We start from the raw sequence: 14,793 nt of genomic DNA, 5'->3' as shown, positions 1-14,793 counted from the left end.
ACCAAAGGTGCTGTGGGAACAGAGGCACGAGCGTGCCTGACCCCACCTCGGCCGGGGAAATCCCCCGCTCGCAGCCTGGGAGCAGCTCCCATTGTCTGGGGCAAGTCCTGCGTGGCGCAATCCCGGGGCCGAGATGCCCCAGAGCCGCTCACCTTCCTCATCCCTTCTTGGAAGGACAGGCGTGAGGGAACGAACGCTGCCAGGAAAAGCAGCGCCTGCTCCCCCCAGCCCTCCCTGAAGCTTCCCAGGGCTCTTCAGCAGCCCTGGGGTACATTGCTTGGGTTTGCTTTTGTTTTGTTTTAAATCTCCGCCTTCCAGCAGGGCCTCAGCCTTGCCAAACATAAGCAGTGTTGTGCCAACGGCTTCGGCCAGCACCAGGTGCCCCAGGGGACACCAGCTTTGGGGGGGGGGGGGGGAAGTAGGAAAAAGGCAGAATCAAGCCATCTGCACTTTTTTTTTTTTAATAAAAGCGTTGTTTTTTTTTAAATGAGTGTCACAAAATATTTCTGGGCGGCCTCTTGGGGGCTACGGCCAGCCCTACCTCCGTGCTTGCTGGGGGGGGGGGGGGGGGCTGTGTGGTGTGGGGCGTGGGGCTGTGGTGCCGGGGCTGTGGGGCCAACCCAGGCTGAGGCGGCGGGGCCTGGCTGCTGCCAGCCCGGGGCCTCCGCGTCCCTTCCCCCAGCGGTGCCCGGCCCCTCCGCGGCGGCAGGGGGCACTGTGGGGCGGCCGGCAGGGGGATCGCCGCCGCCGCCGCCACCTCCTCCGGGAGCGGGCCGAGGGGAGCCGGCCGGGAGCGGGGCCGGGCCGGAGCGGGCCGCAGGTGGGCAGCGGGGCCGGGCCGGGGGGCCGCGGGGGGCCGGCGGCTGCCGGGGGTCGGGGCTGGGCGAGAGGCGCCGGGGGCCGGGGGCAGCACCGAGGTGCCGGCGCGGGGACGCCTGTGCCTCTCGTGCGCCCGCAGCGCTTCGCGGTGCCGCCGCTGGGTTCGGCAGCCCTCCGGCCGGCGGGCGAGCGGAGCGTCGCGGAGCGGCCGGGTCGGGAGCGCGGGGCCCTGCCTGGCTCTGGGGGCTGCAGCGAGGAGCAGGAGCCCAGCCCGTCGTCGCGGCTCCCCGGCTGCTCGCAGGAGCTGGAGCCAGCCTGCCGCCGTGGCTGCCCGCATGCCCCGCACTGAGGCGCCTTTCAGCTGCCCCCCCCCCCCCCCCCCCTTCCACCTGTAACACTGGCGGCCCTGTTCCCTCGGCCCTGAACCAGCTCCCGGGGCCTGGGAGGTGGGCGCAGGCACAGAGAGCCATTGTCCCTCCGTCCTCCCCTCCGCTGCTGCTGCTGGGAGAGCGGCGCTGGTTCTCCTCCCGCGGCGGCGCTCGGGGGGGACGGAGGGGTGGCGGCAGCACGGCCACGCCGAACGGGGCCAGCTGGCTTTCCGTCCCCGTCAAGTGGAAGGGAGACGTGGCCTGCGAGTGTAGCAACCGACCCCACGTCTACAACAGCTGGCTTCTGCAACAGCAAACGCCCTCCCCACCCGCGCTCCTCGGCGAGAGAGCTGCTGCGAGCCACCAGGATTGCTTCACTTCACGCAGGGAAACCTGGCAGCACGCGGGCAGCTCCGGCCCCGGGCGCACCGAGTGCTCCCCGACAGCCTGCGGTGCCCCTGCCGCACAGGTCTGAGGGAGGAGAGGACGGGCAGAGGTGTCCAACTGCCCTTTCTAACAGGAGGAGAGGGGAGGAATAGGAAGCAGGCAGGGAAAGCCACCCCCAGCTGCTTGCACTTCTCCCCAGGTTGGGAATTTCTGGGTCCTGTAAGTCAGAGAAGGGAGATTTCAGGGTGAAGCACAGCCTCGGCTTAGGTCAGGTTGTTTGACTCCGGAGCCCTGGCCACAGCAACTGAGGATAAGAAAAGCCCCCGAGGCCTTTCCCAAAGGGACTGGAGGGCAGCGGGGAGGGAGGGCTTGTTGTTCATGAGGCGGCAGGGGACTTTCTTGCCTTTCCAACCCTAACTTTGTAAGTCCAAGTCTCTGAGATTCATGGTGGGGCTACCAGAGATCGCGTTTGGGTGGCCCCTGAGTAGCCCCGGTTTGGCTGTGCGATGGAGGGGACAGCGGAGGGACGAGCTCCTCTGGGGAGCCCTACAGCTGTTTTAAAGCTGCCTGGCTGACCACAGAGGACTAAAGCTGCAGAATATCAGGTGCCTTCTCGGATAGTACTGGTAAAATCCCAAGCAGCCAGCTGATAGGGAGGTTCCTTCCCAGCCTCGCTCCCTGGCTGCGCCTTGCCAAGCGGGTAAGCCCTGGTAATTTCCTCTGAGGTGCAGGGAGTGCCTTGGCACGCTCAGCCCCAGGGCTGCCTGCTGCCCCTGCGGGGAGGTGGGGGAGCCTGGCAGCCACGTGCCTTCCCAGCTCACCTGGTGCAGCCCGAGGGGAAGCTCTGAACCGTTTTCTTTCTGAAAGGAAGGCTGCTGTGGCCACAGGCTTGAAACGTGAGCTGCCAGGTAGGAGTTGCTCTTTCCATTCAATGACCTTTTCTTTTTTCCGCCCAGGAAAACAAACTGCATTTAGCTGCACTAAAGTTTAACCTGCAAAGGTGAAGTGCGAGGTGCTCCTTGCGTTTGGAACAAGGGCGTTGTCAAAACCAGCCCTTTACAGCAGTGTTCAAACATCCTCTCCGATCCTGGAAGCCCAGGCTTCGCAGTCTGAGTGTTCCCGAGCCAGAGCAAACACAGTTAACAGCTGCTAACAACCTCCAAAGGGCCTTTCCTGCTCAACACGCTGTCATCTTTGCTGTCATCTCTGGGGTGGGATCTGGGTGCAGGCTGCATGCTGGTAGCCCACCGTCTGCCTCTTCATCCCCACAGATTTTGTGTTCCCCTCGTGCTGGCTGCTCTCCCCACCATGGCTGCTGGTGAAGAGTTCCCCCCTGCCCTGCAGGACGCGTGGGGGGACTTCTGGCTCTTCCGTTTCTTCGTTAATGCTGCTGGCTACGCGAGTATTGTGGTGCCAGGATTCCTCCTCATCCAGTACTTCAAGAGAAGGAACTACCTGGAGACAGGTAAGGGCAGCAGCTTCCCTTCCACATCCTGCCTCCCCGGGAGCTCTCCACACCTACTCTGCCACCCCCCAGTCAGGGCTGGCAGGTGGGTCCCTCACCTGCTTTGTCGGAGCAGGCCTGGGCCGGGCACAGACTTGTGTCCGAGAGAAGTCTAGGAGCTACCCCAAAACAAATTTCTTCCAGGGCTGCATCAATAGTACAAGAACTGGTCTCCACCTCCTCGCTCTGCTAGGCTAGGCACGACTTTGTGCAGGGCGGGAGCTGGCTCCCAGCCTGCTAAAGGCCCCAGTCTCCATCCAGCAGTGCACGTATCCCAACGACCTGGCTAGTAGTGGCGGAGGTTAGCAAGGAGGGAGGCTACGCCTCTCCAGCTGTTGTGGTTAATTCTCTTCTCATCCCCTCCAGGCCGAGGCATTTGCTTCCCTGTCATCAAGTCATGCGTGTTCGGCTCCGAGGTGAAGTCTGTACACCCGGACGATGGCTCCCTGCCGCCCCGAGCAGAGCCCATGGAGTCCTCTACAGCCCGACAGGTCCTGAAGCTGCTCTTCTGTGCTGCTGGTCTGCAGGTAGGGGCCCTGCACGTTTGTATGGCCATCCTGCTCCGGGAGGGGGAGCTGGACACCGGGTTTGTGCCACCAGCCCCTTGAAGGCCAAGGATGCAGTGCTGTCCTTGATAGCAGGGCCGGAGGCTGGGGGACAGCCTCTCCTCCAGGGCTGCTGTGTCACCTCTGAGCTGTGGACGTCTGTTCAGCTGGCGTCAGATATCTGAGTTGGGACAGCTCATCTGTCTGATCGCAGCGCTCTGCCGCCGTGAATAGGGAAAACTCCGAGTGTCAGCAGGATTATTAGGGCTGCTTTTGTTCTGGCCCTCATCAGAGCAGCAGGTAGTTTGAGCCCGCTTAATACCCAGGCTCTCCTCTGGGTCACCTTCTGGGGCTGCTGCATACTGCTGCCCTTCAGCTACAGAAAAAGAGGAATTTTTAATTTTAGTTTCCTCAGGTCTCATCTCCAGCCTAAGCATCATTAGGAAGGGCAGCTTTTTGGGTCTGTGAGGACTAAAAATAATTTCTGTGATATAAAACCCGCAGCCAGCAGAAGACACCCACATCCTGGCCTACTATCCCAGCCCACGCAGCCTTGCTGCGAGGACACCCACAAGTTATTTCACGTCTCTGTACCTCGGTTTCTCAGGAGGGGCTGGGTGATGAGGGATGTCTGTGCTCCTTTTGTGAGGGGCTTGGTACTGTGGCACCAGGGCTGCATAAATAGCGGAGGTGGCAGCCAGCACAGCGATCATCCCCGGAGGAAAAAATCTCATCTGCTGGGTTTGAAACTAGGTTTGATTTGGATGGGCCTGGGGAGTTGGAAGTGAAAACCGATGCAGAGGCCACTGGGAGAACTGCCAGGCCCTACTGCAGGGAGCTGGCACCGAACCCACGGCTATGCATCGGTAACGGTCCCTGATCCTGCCCGTCTGGTTCAGCAGGCAGCTCAAAACAACCGTTCGTTGCGCGCTGGGGTGTTGCTTTGCAGGCTTCTCTTCCCTTGAAGAGGCCGAAAACGGAGCAGGGCTGGTTTAGTTCGGGACCGGCTGTTCCCAGCTGTAACCACAAGGAACAGCGGGCTCCCACAGGTGGGTGAGGCGGGGTGGCCCCATCTCCAGCATCGCGGGGAAGCGCTGCCACGCGGAGGCTGAGGCAAGGAAGGGGCAGGCGAGGATCTCCTGGGCTCTGTCCTTCCTTCCCGTGCCTGCTCGCAGCTGCCAGCAGGGCCCTGACTCCCTGTGCTCCTCCCGCTTTGCAGGCCTCCTACCTCACGTGGGGCGTCCTCCAGGAGCGCGTGATGACGAGGACGTACGGTGCCACCGAAACGGACCCCGGTGAGAAGTTCAAGGACTCCCAGTTCCTCGTGTTCATGAACCGCATCCTGGCCTTCACGGTGGCCGGGCTGTACTGCGCCCTGACCAAGCAGCCGCGCCACGGGGCCCCCATGTACAAGTACTCCTTCGCCTCCCTCTCCAACATCCTCAGCAGCTGGTGCCAGTACGAGGCGCTCAAATACATCAGCTTCCCCACCCAAGTGCTGGCCAAGGCCTCCAAGGTGATCCCAGTGATGATGATGGGTAAACTGGTGTCCCGCAAGAGTTACGAGTACTGGGAGTACCTGACGGCTGCCCTCATCTCCGTGGGGGTCAGCATGTTCCTGCTCTCCAGCGCTCCCAACCGGCACGCCTCCACCGTCACCACTTTCTCGGGCGTAGTGCTCCTGGCCGGCTACATCATCTTCGACAGCTTCACCTCCAACTGGCAGGACGCCCTCTTCACCTACAAGATGTCCCCCGTGCAGATGATGTTCGGCGTCAACGTCTTCTCCTGCCTCTTCACGGTGGGCTCGCTGCTGGAGCAGGGCGCCCTGCTGGAGTCGCTGCGCTTCATGGCTCGCCACTCGGAGTTCACGGCCCACGCCGTGCTGCTGTCGGTGTGCTCCGCCTGCGGCCAGCTCTTCATCTTCTACACCATCAACCAGTTCGGCGCGGCCGTCTTCACCATCATCATGACGCTCCGCCAGGCCTTCGCCATCCTCCTCTCCTGCCTCATCTACGGGCACACCGTCACCGTCGTGGGCGGGCTGGGCGTAGCCGTCGTCTTCGTGGCGCTCTTCCTCCGCGTCTACGCCCGCAGCCGCATGAAGAAGCGCAGCAAGAAGCTGCCGCCCGGCGAGACCCCCGCGCAGAAGGTCTAGGGAGCTGGGGCCGCGGCCTCCGAGCTGCGCCTGCTGTCCTGCCTCTGCTGGGGGGGCACTCGCTTGATTTCTCGGACCCCGCCGAGGAGCAGGGTGGGGTACGGGTAGGCTGGACCAGTGACTCGCTTTTCCAACTGCTTTTCCTGGGGAAGGGGCTGCAGCGAGCCCAGGCTGCCACAGCTCCAAACCTTTCTCTTTGCCTTAACGGGTCAGAGGCTTCCAGCCGAGGCACAGGCTCAGCCCCGGGGGAAAACCAGCGTGGAACTGCTGGTGCGCCTGCCCCGCTTGCGCCTCGTGGCTTCCCTCCAAGGTCACTGATTGAACAAGGGAGCTCTTTTCCCGGCCCTGTCTTGCCTGCGGCTGACACATCTCCGTTTCCGTCACTACTACGGAGCTCAGCAGGAGGAAGAAAAACACTAGCTCTGTCTTTGAAACACCTCTGCAACGAGGGAAGCGCCGAGCTGAGCCTGTGCCAGGGCTGGGAGCAGTAGGACGGAAGCTCCCAGCCCCTCCAGCCCCCTCTTCCCAGGAGGTGCTCCAGGTGGGACAGGCACGGCTGTGAGGCAGCCTGTCCTACCCCAGGCCTGGGATCTGCTCTGGGAGAGCTGGAGTCGAAGCCAGGGCCTCCGTTTGGGTTCGTCAGTCCCTCGCCCCAGCTCCACGTCACTTTTCTTCACGCCTCCCAGTCCGGGCTGACGTTTCTGCAGACGGAGGCTGGCCGGCGCAGCTCCCGAGGCTCGCCGAGTTGCTGTCTGTTACTTTTCGGTTACAGCCGCTGCTGTTACAGGCCAAAGGCCGCAGCGCCCAGAACCCCAGCGTCACCTCCAGGCTGGCTCAGTGCAGTGGTTTCTGGGCTGTGTAGTTGCCGTTCAGAGAAGCACAACCACCACCCTCTTCATTTTTTTCTTTTTTCCCCCTGCCAGCTGGAGGCATTGACCCCAGCTTTCTTGGGGTCTTGCCAGAGCCCCCCCCAGTGCCTGGAGGGCTGCGGGACGGGGCAGGCAGAGCCCGCTGCGGTGCCTTGTCCCCGCTCCGCAGGGGGTGGAGCACGCGGGCACCAGCAGCAGGGGAAGGGGCAGGGGGGGGCCGCTCCCACCGCTCTTCCCCAGGAGCCCGGCTTTTACTGGCTGACCCTGTTCCTCCCCACGCGACCTGACTGACAAGCCAGCAGGTTTTGGTACTTTTGAAAGGCAACTTTTTTCTCTATTTTATTAAATTAAAGATATGCTGCATATAGTACCCCGGGGGTAAGCGTTCCGTATTTTTTTCTTTTCTCTGCACCTGGAAGGAGGGGAACAAGCCTCCCCAACCCCTTCCCTAGTCTCTCTGAGACAAAGCTTTCTGGGTTTCCTTTCCAAACAGAGGTCAGCCAGAGCTGGACCCGCAGCGACAAGGCGCCTCAGGGCAAGATCCCTGCACACACAGCTGGGCAGCACTGCCAGGGAGCATCGTCTCTGCTTACGGGCGTCATAGGGAACAGGCTTTACGGGGTACACTTGTACCCATGCCAGCTCCCCGCATCCCATCCACCCGCCCAGTGCACGCCTTGTGAAAAGCCTTGGCTCCAAGCTGATGCTGTCTGGTCCTGGTGAGCAACAGGACCTTGGCCTAACACCCGGAAAAATGGGAGAGGCAGGAGACAGAGGAGATGAGGCACGGGAGCGGCCTGTAAGGGTAACAGACCTGGTGCTAAGCACAGCCCAGGCTTCCTAGCACTTGGCTCTCCAGTTTTACCTAAGCTCCCTTCTGTCACCCTTCCCTTTGCCTCCACTTATTTGCTACAAATTCCCCCCAAATGTTTGTCACCCTCCCAGTGTGCTGCCAGCCTAAAATAGAGCAGACATTTTGGTTTTAAACAGCAGTTTCTCTGTGCCACGCTGGGAACGGGACCCTTTTCTCGTTTAAAACAGATTGGAGGAACTGTTCAGGACGGAGGCCGGCTAGAACCCACTCCATCTCGTGCCTGCGGCTGCTGGGAAGCAGCCAGCGTGACTCGGTGTCCCTTTCCCCTGCCAAACCCAGAAGCCGGCGTGGCAGAGGGCGACAGTCCCACACCTGGGGCACGACTATAGTGCAAAGGGCAGATGAACCGGAGGTGCTGCCCCGGGCCTCTTGGTCATCCGGGAAACTGGAAAGTGAGCAGCAGGATGCCAAGCCCAGAAGCAGCAGGACAGAGGTGAGAGGAAAGGTGGAGCCGAGCCCAGAGCAAAAGCCATTTGACACCAGAGCTGCGCGCAGGCAGCCAAGTAGTCGTGAGCAGTCACTCCCGCCCCAGCCCCGCGCCGCAGGGAACATGCGGATGGCTCCTGCCACTGCGCAGCCCACAGGGCTGCTCGGATTAGACCAGCCCACGGCAGCGTGCCCAGCTGACAGGCACAGCTTGAAAACGTTTGTTCCTGGGCTGAGCCGCTGCCCAGCTGGGGATGACCCCTGTGCAGCAGGGCCCCGTGTCACCTACCTGCACGACATGCCCCGCAGGGCTCGGCCACCGACACCAAACACAAGGGACCCCTCCGTGTAAACCAAGTCCATTGGGTACTTTAATTCCAGGAGGACAAAACATCAGAAAAAAAAAATACATGAAAAATAACCAAGCCAACCAAAAGACATCCTACTCCGGGAAGTCTGGGCAGGCAGCAGCTCAGAAGAAGGGCTCTCCCCACCCGACTGGGCAAGGGGAGTGTTCGATGCCCACTGGTGCCATGGGGTCCCACGGGGTGGGGGAAGAAGCCTGACCCCACCCACAGCTCCATTCCCCGTCAGTGGCTCCTACACAAGCAGAAAGACACCGGAACAGGCACGCCTAGAGCTGCCTGAATCACTCACTACCGACAAGCAGGGAACCGTCTCTCCCTTCCCCCCCACCGAATAAACGCGAATCCAAAGACACCAGCAAGGAGTCAGCAGCAGCTGGCGGGACCAGCCCCCCTTCTCAACAGAGGTGAGGTGGGGCGGAGGCCCGGCAGGAGACAGGAGAGGTTTCCCCCTACTTTAGTCCACCTCCTCCATGCGGGATGTGTCTTCATCTCCCTCCAGAGCGGGGATTTCATCGGGGGGAGCTGCGCTGGGCTCCTCTGCGGTCACCTCGTCTTCATCAATACCTGAGGAGAGGAGAGGGAAGGGAGAGGTGGATCACGGTGACGGGGGCAGGCAGTTTCGCAGCAGGTAAAGAAAACCCCGTTACGAGGAGACCCGCAGTAAGCTCATGCCTGACCGGCTGGCCTGGTCCAAGGCCTTCTCCAGGCCCGAGGAGCTGCAAGGTCACCTACCCAGCCCCAGTTTGATCATCCTGTAGATGCGGTTGGAGTGGGTCTGAGGATCTTCCAAGGAGAAGCCAGAGGACAGCAGAGCGGTCTCAAAGAGCAGCACCACCAGGTCTCTGACAGCTTTGTCGTTCCTGTCAGCGTCAGCCTTCTGACGGAGGGTTTCCACGATCGGGTGGTCGGGGTTGACCTCCAGGTGCTTCTTGGCCATCATGTAGCCCACGGTAGAGTTGTCCCGCAGCGCCTGAGCCTTCATGATGCGCTCCATGTTGGCTGTCCAGCCGTAGGTGCTGGTGACGATGCAGCAGGGCGAGGAGACCAACCGGTTGGAGACGGTTACCTGACAAGGCGGCCAAAGGTTAGCAGAGCAAGGTCCCCACGCGCCCCAGCCACAACAAACAATAACCCACATCGCTGCCCCACGTTCACCTGGGGACAGCCCAGAGCAAGCAGGGATCCTCCAGGGCAGCGCCGGGATCGCTGCACGCAACGGTCTGGACGGCTCAGCCAGCACCTTCAGCACCCACTAGGCGTTTCCCACACTTACCCTCTCCCATCAATGCACGTATTTGGGTCAGTGCCCCTCGCCTGCAGCCTGGCTGCTTAGAGCAAGACGGTGCAGTGCATGCTGGGACCTCCAGTCTCCTCTAGCGGCTCCTCTGCAGGAGATGAGGGAGATGAGAGGCAGGCATTGAGCTGGGCCCCCCGTCTGCAGCGCGGAGCGGCCCAGGACACAACACAGCCCTGGGCTGAGCTCCTCGCTCCTCGCCCCTCTCACCTTCTCCACCTTCTTGTCCAGGATCTCCTTCATGAGTTTGCAGAGGCTCTCAAACTTGGCCTTGCTCTCCTCCATCTTCTTTTTCTCCTCCTCATCCTCAGGCAGCTCCAGCCCCTCCTTGGTGACCGATACGAGCGTCCTCCCGTCGAACTCCTTGAGCTGCTGCACGCAGTACTCGTCGATGGGCTCCGTCATGTACACCACCTCAAAGCCGCGCTTCCGCACGCGCTCCACAAAGGCCGAGTTGGCAACCTGCTCCTTGCTCTCCCCTGCGGTTGTGGGTTTAGAAGTGAGGTGTCACCGAGATGTAGGAGCTGGCAACAGCGTGATAAACAGCACCGCTCTCACAACCCCCACCATAAAAACTGGCAGCAGGACTTGCCCGGAAGGATTTGGTTCCAGTTTGGGCCAGCAGGCAGGTGACCTGCCGCACCGCTGTACAGAGACCTGGCTCACCTGTGATGTAGTAGATGCTCTTCTGGGTCTCCTTCATGCGGGACACGTATTCCGAAAGGGAAGTCACCTCGTCGCCTGACTGGGACGTGTGGTAGCGCAGCAGCTCCGAAAGGCGCTTTCGGTTGGTCGAGTCCTCGTGGATGCCCAGCTGGGGGCAGAGAAAAGATCCACGTGGTCTCCAGGATGGCACTTGCACACACCGGGGCCGCCCCCAAGACACAACCATCTCCTAACCCTATCAGTCCTAGGCTGAGGGCAGCTAAAGGGACCAGGTACACAAAGAGGCTCTCCGGGGCACTTTAGAGACGCCCCCCTCTACCCCAACACCCCACACAGAGAAGACACGCTACTGGAACAGCCTTCTTCCTACGGCAGACAGGTCACAGGGCCCTCCCTCCTTCAGGGGCAGGCTGCCTAGCTCTCACCTTCAGATTCTTGGAAAAGGCCTCGTAAAATTTCTTGTAGTTCTCTTTGTCCTCTGCCAGCTCCGAGAAGAGCTCCAAGCATTTCTTCACGATGTTTTTGCGTATCACCTTGAGGATCTTGCTCTGCTGGAGCATCTCGCGGGAGATGTTCAGAGGTAGGTCCTCCGAGTCCACAACACCCCGGACGAAGTCTGAGTAAAGGAGGCAAAAAAGTCAGGTTAAGATCTCTCAGCTTCACCCCAGAAGTGCTGAGACACTGGCTGCTGCGCCCCCACACCAGCTGGCGCCTCAGCCAGCTGCTCTGTGCTGGGAGCAGTGCCACAGCGTGCGGGGGGCCCAGCTCAGACCGGGAGGCTGAGGCAAGGGGGCTCTTACTCAGGTACTCGGGGATGAGCTCGTCGCAGCTGTCCATGATGAAGACACGCCTCACGTACAGCTTAATGTTGTTCTTCTTCTTCTTGTTCTCAAAGAGGTCAAAAGGGGCACGGCGCGGGATGAAGAGCAGGGCCCGGAACTCCAGCTGCCCTTCCACGGAGAAGTGCTGCGGGGCCAGGAACAAAAAACAGCTGCCTCAGCGCTCCCCCTTCAACACCTTCCCCCGGGACCCGCACAGGGCAGGCTGAACTGCCGCTCCTCAGCACTGGGAACAGCAGAGGGGCACAGCAGGGACTGCAGCGCGCAAACAGCTGGCGTTTCCCTCTTCAGCCCCACTGCTGCCCTCAGCATGCCGGGGCTCTCTGCCATCTAGCAGGCCTGGAGAGAGAAGCCGTACTTCCCCAAGGCCCACCACTCCCCTGTCCTGCTTCTAGGGGGGCGCTGCCCACCCCTCTGCCTCCGCAGGACTCAGGGCAAGCTGGGGCACCACTAAGAGGCCCAGGAGCCCTCAGCTCTGCACCGAAGCACAACACAAGCGATGGCTTTTCGTACACACCGGAAAGGGGCCCCCCCCCCCCCGTCTCTGCCAAGAAGCTCGCGTGGCCCAGGACCCACCTTGACAGCCAGGTGGTCCTCCCAGTCATTGGTGAGGCTTTTGTAGAACTCGCCATACTCCTCCTGGGTGATGTCGTCAGGGTTGCGGGTCCAAATAGGCTTGGTCTTGTTCAGCTCCTCCTGGTCAATGTATTTCTCCTTAATTTTCTTGGTCTTTTTCTTCCTGCCTTTGTCTCCCTCCTCCTCCTCATCAGAGCCCACATCCTCAATTTTGGGTTTCTCCTCATCCTTGGACTCCTCTTCTTCCTTCTCACCTTTTTCTTCCTCCGCCTCGTCATCACTGATCTCTTTCTCACGCTCCTTCTCCAGCTGTGGAGGAAGGGACAAGAAAATCAGGACCACGAGCCCAGGTCTAGCACCAAGCACACATTATTAGGAATCCCGCTCCATATGAGACAAATAGGTATTCTCCTGGGTGTAACACAAGGTCCAACCTATGCAACACCTGGAAATAAAGCTTATCACTAAAGCAGCACTCAGCTTCCAGTATCTATGTAACCAAGAACTGGTCACGATAATAGCAGGCAAGAAACTCTCCTCCCTCTGTGGCTGGTCTGGATGACCTCCAGCTGCACCAATAAAAGTCCAACAGCATGGCTGAATATTTCACCTCCAATAAAATAAGCCCCCAGCCTCATACTACCTCTAGCCATAGGAGCTGGAAGCTGCTCTTTTCTGGCTGCTTCCTCCTCTCAACCCCCCCCCCACTCCTCCCTCCAGCTTTCCAGGGGTCCCCCCAGTTCTTCTCTTACATACATAAAGCGTGATGGGGTAGCCGATGAACTGGGAGTGCTTCTTCACCACCTCTTTGACACGCTTCTCCTCCAAGTACTCTGTCTGGTCCTCCTTCAGATATAAGATCACTTTGGTGCCTCGTCCGATGGGCTCACCTGTAGCGTTAGAGGACAAAGATTTTTGCCTCAGAGCACTGTTTTAAAGGGCAGAGTACAACAGGGACTTACTCCTTGAGCCTAATCACTGCTTGATGTCTCAAAATTAACAAGAGTGCTTAACAGGACAGCCCAGCTCTATGGAAAACCAGGGAAAGGAGTGTGTCTAGCAGCAAGATGCACTTGGTCTTTTCCGACACGTACCATGGTCAGTCCGGACAGTGAAGGAGCCCCCAGCTGATGACTCCCAGGCGTACTGCTCATCATCATTGTGCTTGGTAATGACAACAACCTTCTCAGCCACCAGGTACGCAGAGTAGAAACCCACACCAAACTGCCCAATCATGGAGATGTCTGCACCAGCCTGTAGAGGTGGAGAAACACTAATGGAATAAAGAGGACACAGAAAAGGTGTGCAACTGATTCAACCAACAAAGAACTGCATCGGTACGCACGCATTAAGGAGCAAGTGCCAGCAGGCAGCCAGCCCTACCCTCAGCACCTCCCTGCTACTGTAGAGATGGGAAAGCACATTCCAGGAGGCCAGCAGCTCCCACAGCCAGAAAGGCAGCAGGGCTGGGGTTATACAACAAGGCCAGACTGCGCCCAGGCCCTTGGGATCCCGGACACCCCTAAATAACCCACCTGCAGGGCTTCCATGAAGGCCTTGGTACCGGATTTGGCAATGGTGCCCAGGTTGTTGATGAGATCAGCTTTCGTCATCCCGATGCCCGTGTCCACCAGGGTGAGCGTGCGGTCCCGGGGGCTGGGGACTATGTCGATCTTGAGGTCCTTACCGCCGTCGAGCTTTGAGGGGTCAGTCAGGCTCTCGTAGCGGATCTTGTCCAGTGCCTAAGGGAGAAGGCGATGCTTCCTGCTGCCTCCCTGCGCAACACCCACCTCCCCTCACCGCCACAAGCCTCACAAGCCACCCAGCTCTCCCCAGAGGGCCGCCAGCCTCCCCCCCACCCCCAGCAGACAGGGGGCTGCTCACGTCGGAGGCGTTGGAGATGAGCTCCCGCAGGAAGATCTCCTTGTTGGAGTAGAACGTGTTGATGATGAGCGACATGAGCTGGGCGATCTCCGCCTGGAAGGCGAACGTCTCCGCCTCCTCCTCGCCGCGCAGCTCGGGCATCTGCGGGGGGAGCACAGGGCGCTAGGGGGGGAAGGGAAGGGAAGGGAAAAGGGAAGGGAAAAGGGAAGGGAAAAGGGAAGGGAAAAGGGAAGGGAAGGCAAGGGAAGGGAAGGGAAGGCCCAGCCCCACTCCCCACCGTGCCGGCCGCGGCCGTCCGCCGCAAAGAACCGCCCACGCCCCCCCGCCGCCCTTTTATAGGCTCGGTACCGCCCCGCCCCAGCCGGCGGCTCCCTCCGCCTTAAAACGGCCACGGACGGCGCTGCTTCCCGCCGCCGCTCAGCGGAGCCTTGCCACGGCCTCCCGACCCTTCTTCTCTCCTCACGGCTCATCAGCTGCTGCGGCGCCCTCCTCTCCCCGCTCTCACCCGGCTCGACGCGGCAGTCCCGGCGGTGGGCCCTCCCCCCGGTGCTCGTTTAACGGCGGCGGGCCGGGAGGGGGCGAGGGACTACTTACCGCGGGAGGCGGCGGAGGAGCACGGCGGCGGGAGAGGGGTGCTGCGGCTCCTCCAGAGGCTTCCAGAGCGGCGGGGGGCGGCCGTTGGGGCGGTTGGGTCCCGCGCTGCTGAGGGGGCTCGGCCGCCTGTGGGGGCTGTGAGGGGCCGGGGCAGAGCCGGCCCTGTCAGGGGGAGAACCGCATCGCCAGGGGGCGCTCCGGCTGTTGGCAGCGCCTCACCGCCCCCAGGGCTCGGGTGCTTCCTTCACGGCGTCACGGAATCACCTGGGTTGGAGGAGACCTCCGAGATCACCCAGTCCGACCTCTGCCCTAACGCTAACCAGTCCTCCACTAAACCATATCGCTGAGGGCTACATCTAAACGTCTCTTAAAGACCTCCAGGGATGGCGACTCAACCAGGTCCCTGGGCAATCTATTCTAATGCCTAACAACCCTTTCGGTAAAGAAGTTCTTCCTAATATCCAACCTAAACCTCCCCTGTCGCAACTTTCGCCCATTCCCCCTCGTCCTGCCACCAGGCACGTGGGAGAACAGACCAACCCCCACCTCACTACAGCCTCCTTTAAGGTACCTGTAGAGAGCGATAAGGTCGCCCCTGAGCCTCCTCTTCTCCAGGCTGAAC

At 60.7% G+C, this 14,793-nt stretch overlaps 2 protein-coding genes across 4 annotated transcripts; one reads left to right on the top strand and one right to left on the bottom strand.

The window, feature by feature from the left end:
- The first annotated feature begins 718 nt into the window (after positions 1-718).
- On the top strand, positions 719-8,198 carry SLC35B2 (solute carrier family 35 member B2). The gene is made up of 4 exons (XM_035556418.2): positions 719-820; positions 2,846-3,039; positions 3,445-3,605; positions 4,843-8,198. Exons 2-4 carry the CDS (start codon positions 2,883-2,885, stop codon positions 5,779-5,781), a joined length of 1,257 nt encoding a protein of 418 aa, XP_035412311.1. The 5' UTR covers positions 719-820; positions 2,846-2,882; the 3' UTR covers positions 5,782-8,198.
- A 99-nt stretch (positions 8,199-8,297) lies between these two features.
- Positions 8,298-14,319, bottom strand: HSP90AB1 (heat shock protein 90 alpha family class B member 1). 3 transcript variants are annotated; one of them, XM_035556334.2, is made up of 12 exons: positions 14,172-14,319; positions 13,578-13,718; positions 13,229-13,435; positions 12,788-12,947; positions 12,450-12,583; positions 11,694-12,002; positions 11,079-11,244; positions 10,704-10,894; positions 10,279-10,426; positions 9,823-10,091; positions 9,051-9,384; positions 8,298-8,882 (listed from the first exon to the last, which is right to left on the bottom strand). In XM_035556334.2, exons 2-12 carry the CDS (start codon positions 13,716-13,718, stop codon positions 8,773-8,775), a joined length of 2,169 nt encoding a protein of 722 aa, XP_035412227.1. In that variant the 5' UTR covers positions 14,172-14,319; the 3' UTR covers positions 8,298-8,772. The 3 variants fall into 3 exon arrangements, 2 of the variants coding, with proteins under 2 accessions (XP_035412227.1, XP_035412226.1); XM_035556333.2 differs by lacking the exon at positions 14,172-14,319 and adding an exon at positions 13,855-13,884; XR_007707952.1 differs by lacking the exon at positions 8,298-8,882 and adding an exon at positions 9,592-9,703 and having other exon boundaries at positions 9,235-9,384; positions 14,172-14,293.
- Between the last annotated feature and the right edge of the window lie 474 nt (positions 14,320-14,793).

Source organism: Cygnus atratus, chromosome 3, assembly GCF_013377495.2.
Source record: "Cygnus atratus isolate AKBS03 ecotype Queensland, Australia chromosome 3, CAtr_DNAZoo_HiC_assembly, whole genome shotgun sequence".
Taxonomy (NCBI): domain Eukaryota; kingdom Metazoa; phylum Chordata; class Aves; order Anseriformes; family Anatidae; genus Cygnus; species Cygnus atratus.
The sequence above is the reverse complement of the archived record's forward strand: the minus strand, read 5'-3'. Positions and strand labels throughout refer to the sequence as shown.

What these genes read in the sequence shown, in the direction of transcription:
- SLC35B2 (XM_035556418.2), top strand. Translation starts at nt 2,883, where the DNA reads ATGGCTGCTGGTGAAGAGTTCCCCCCTGCCCTGCAGGACGCGTGGGGG. An exon ending in AAGGAACTACCTGGAGACAG is followed by an intron (nt 3,040 to 3,444) that starts GTAAGGGCAGCA and finishes CATCCCCTCCAG; the next exon opens with GCCGAGGCATTTGCTTCCCT. An exon ending in TCTGTGCTGCTGGTCTGCAG is followed by an intron (nt 3,606 to 4,842) that starts GTAGGGGCCCTG and finishes CCCGCTTTGCAG; the next exon opens with GCCTCCTACCTCACGTGGGG.
- HSP90AB1 (XM_035556334.2), bottom strand. Translation starts at nt 13,718, where the DNA reads ATGCCCGAGCTGCGCGGCGAGGAGGAGGCGGAGACGTTCGCCTTCCAG. An exon ending in GCTACCCCATCACGCTTTAT is followed by an intron (nt 12,003 to 12,449) that starts GTATGTAAGAGA and finishes CTTCCTCCACAG; the next exon opens with CTGGAGAAGGAGCGTGAGAA. An exon ending in TGGACAAGAAGGTGGAGAAG is followed by an intron (nt 9,385 to 9,822) that starts GTGAGAGGGGCG and finishes CCGCCTTGTCAG; the next exon opens with GTAACCGTCTCCAACCGGTT.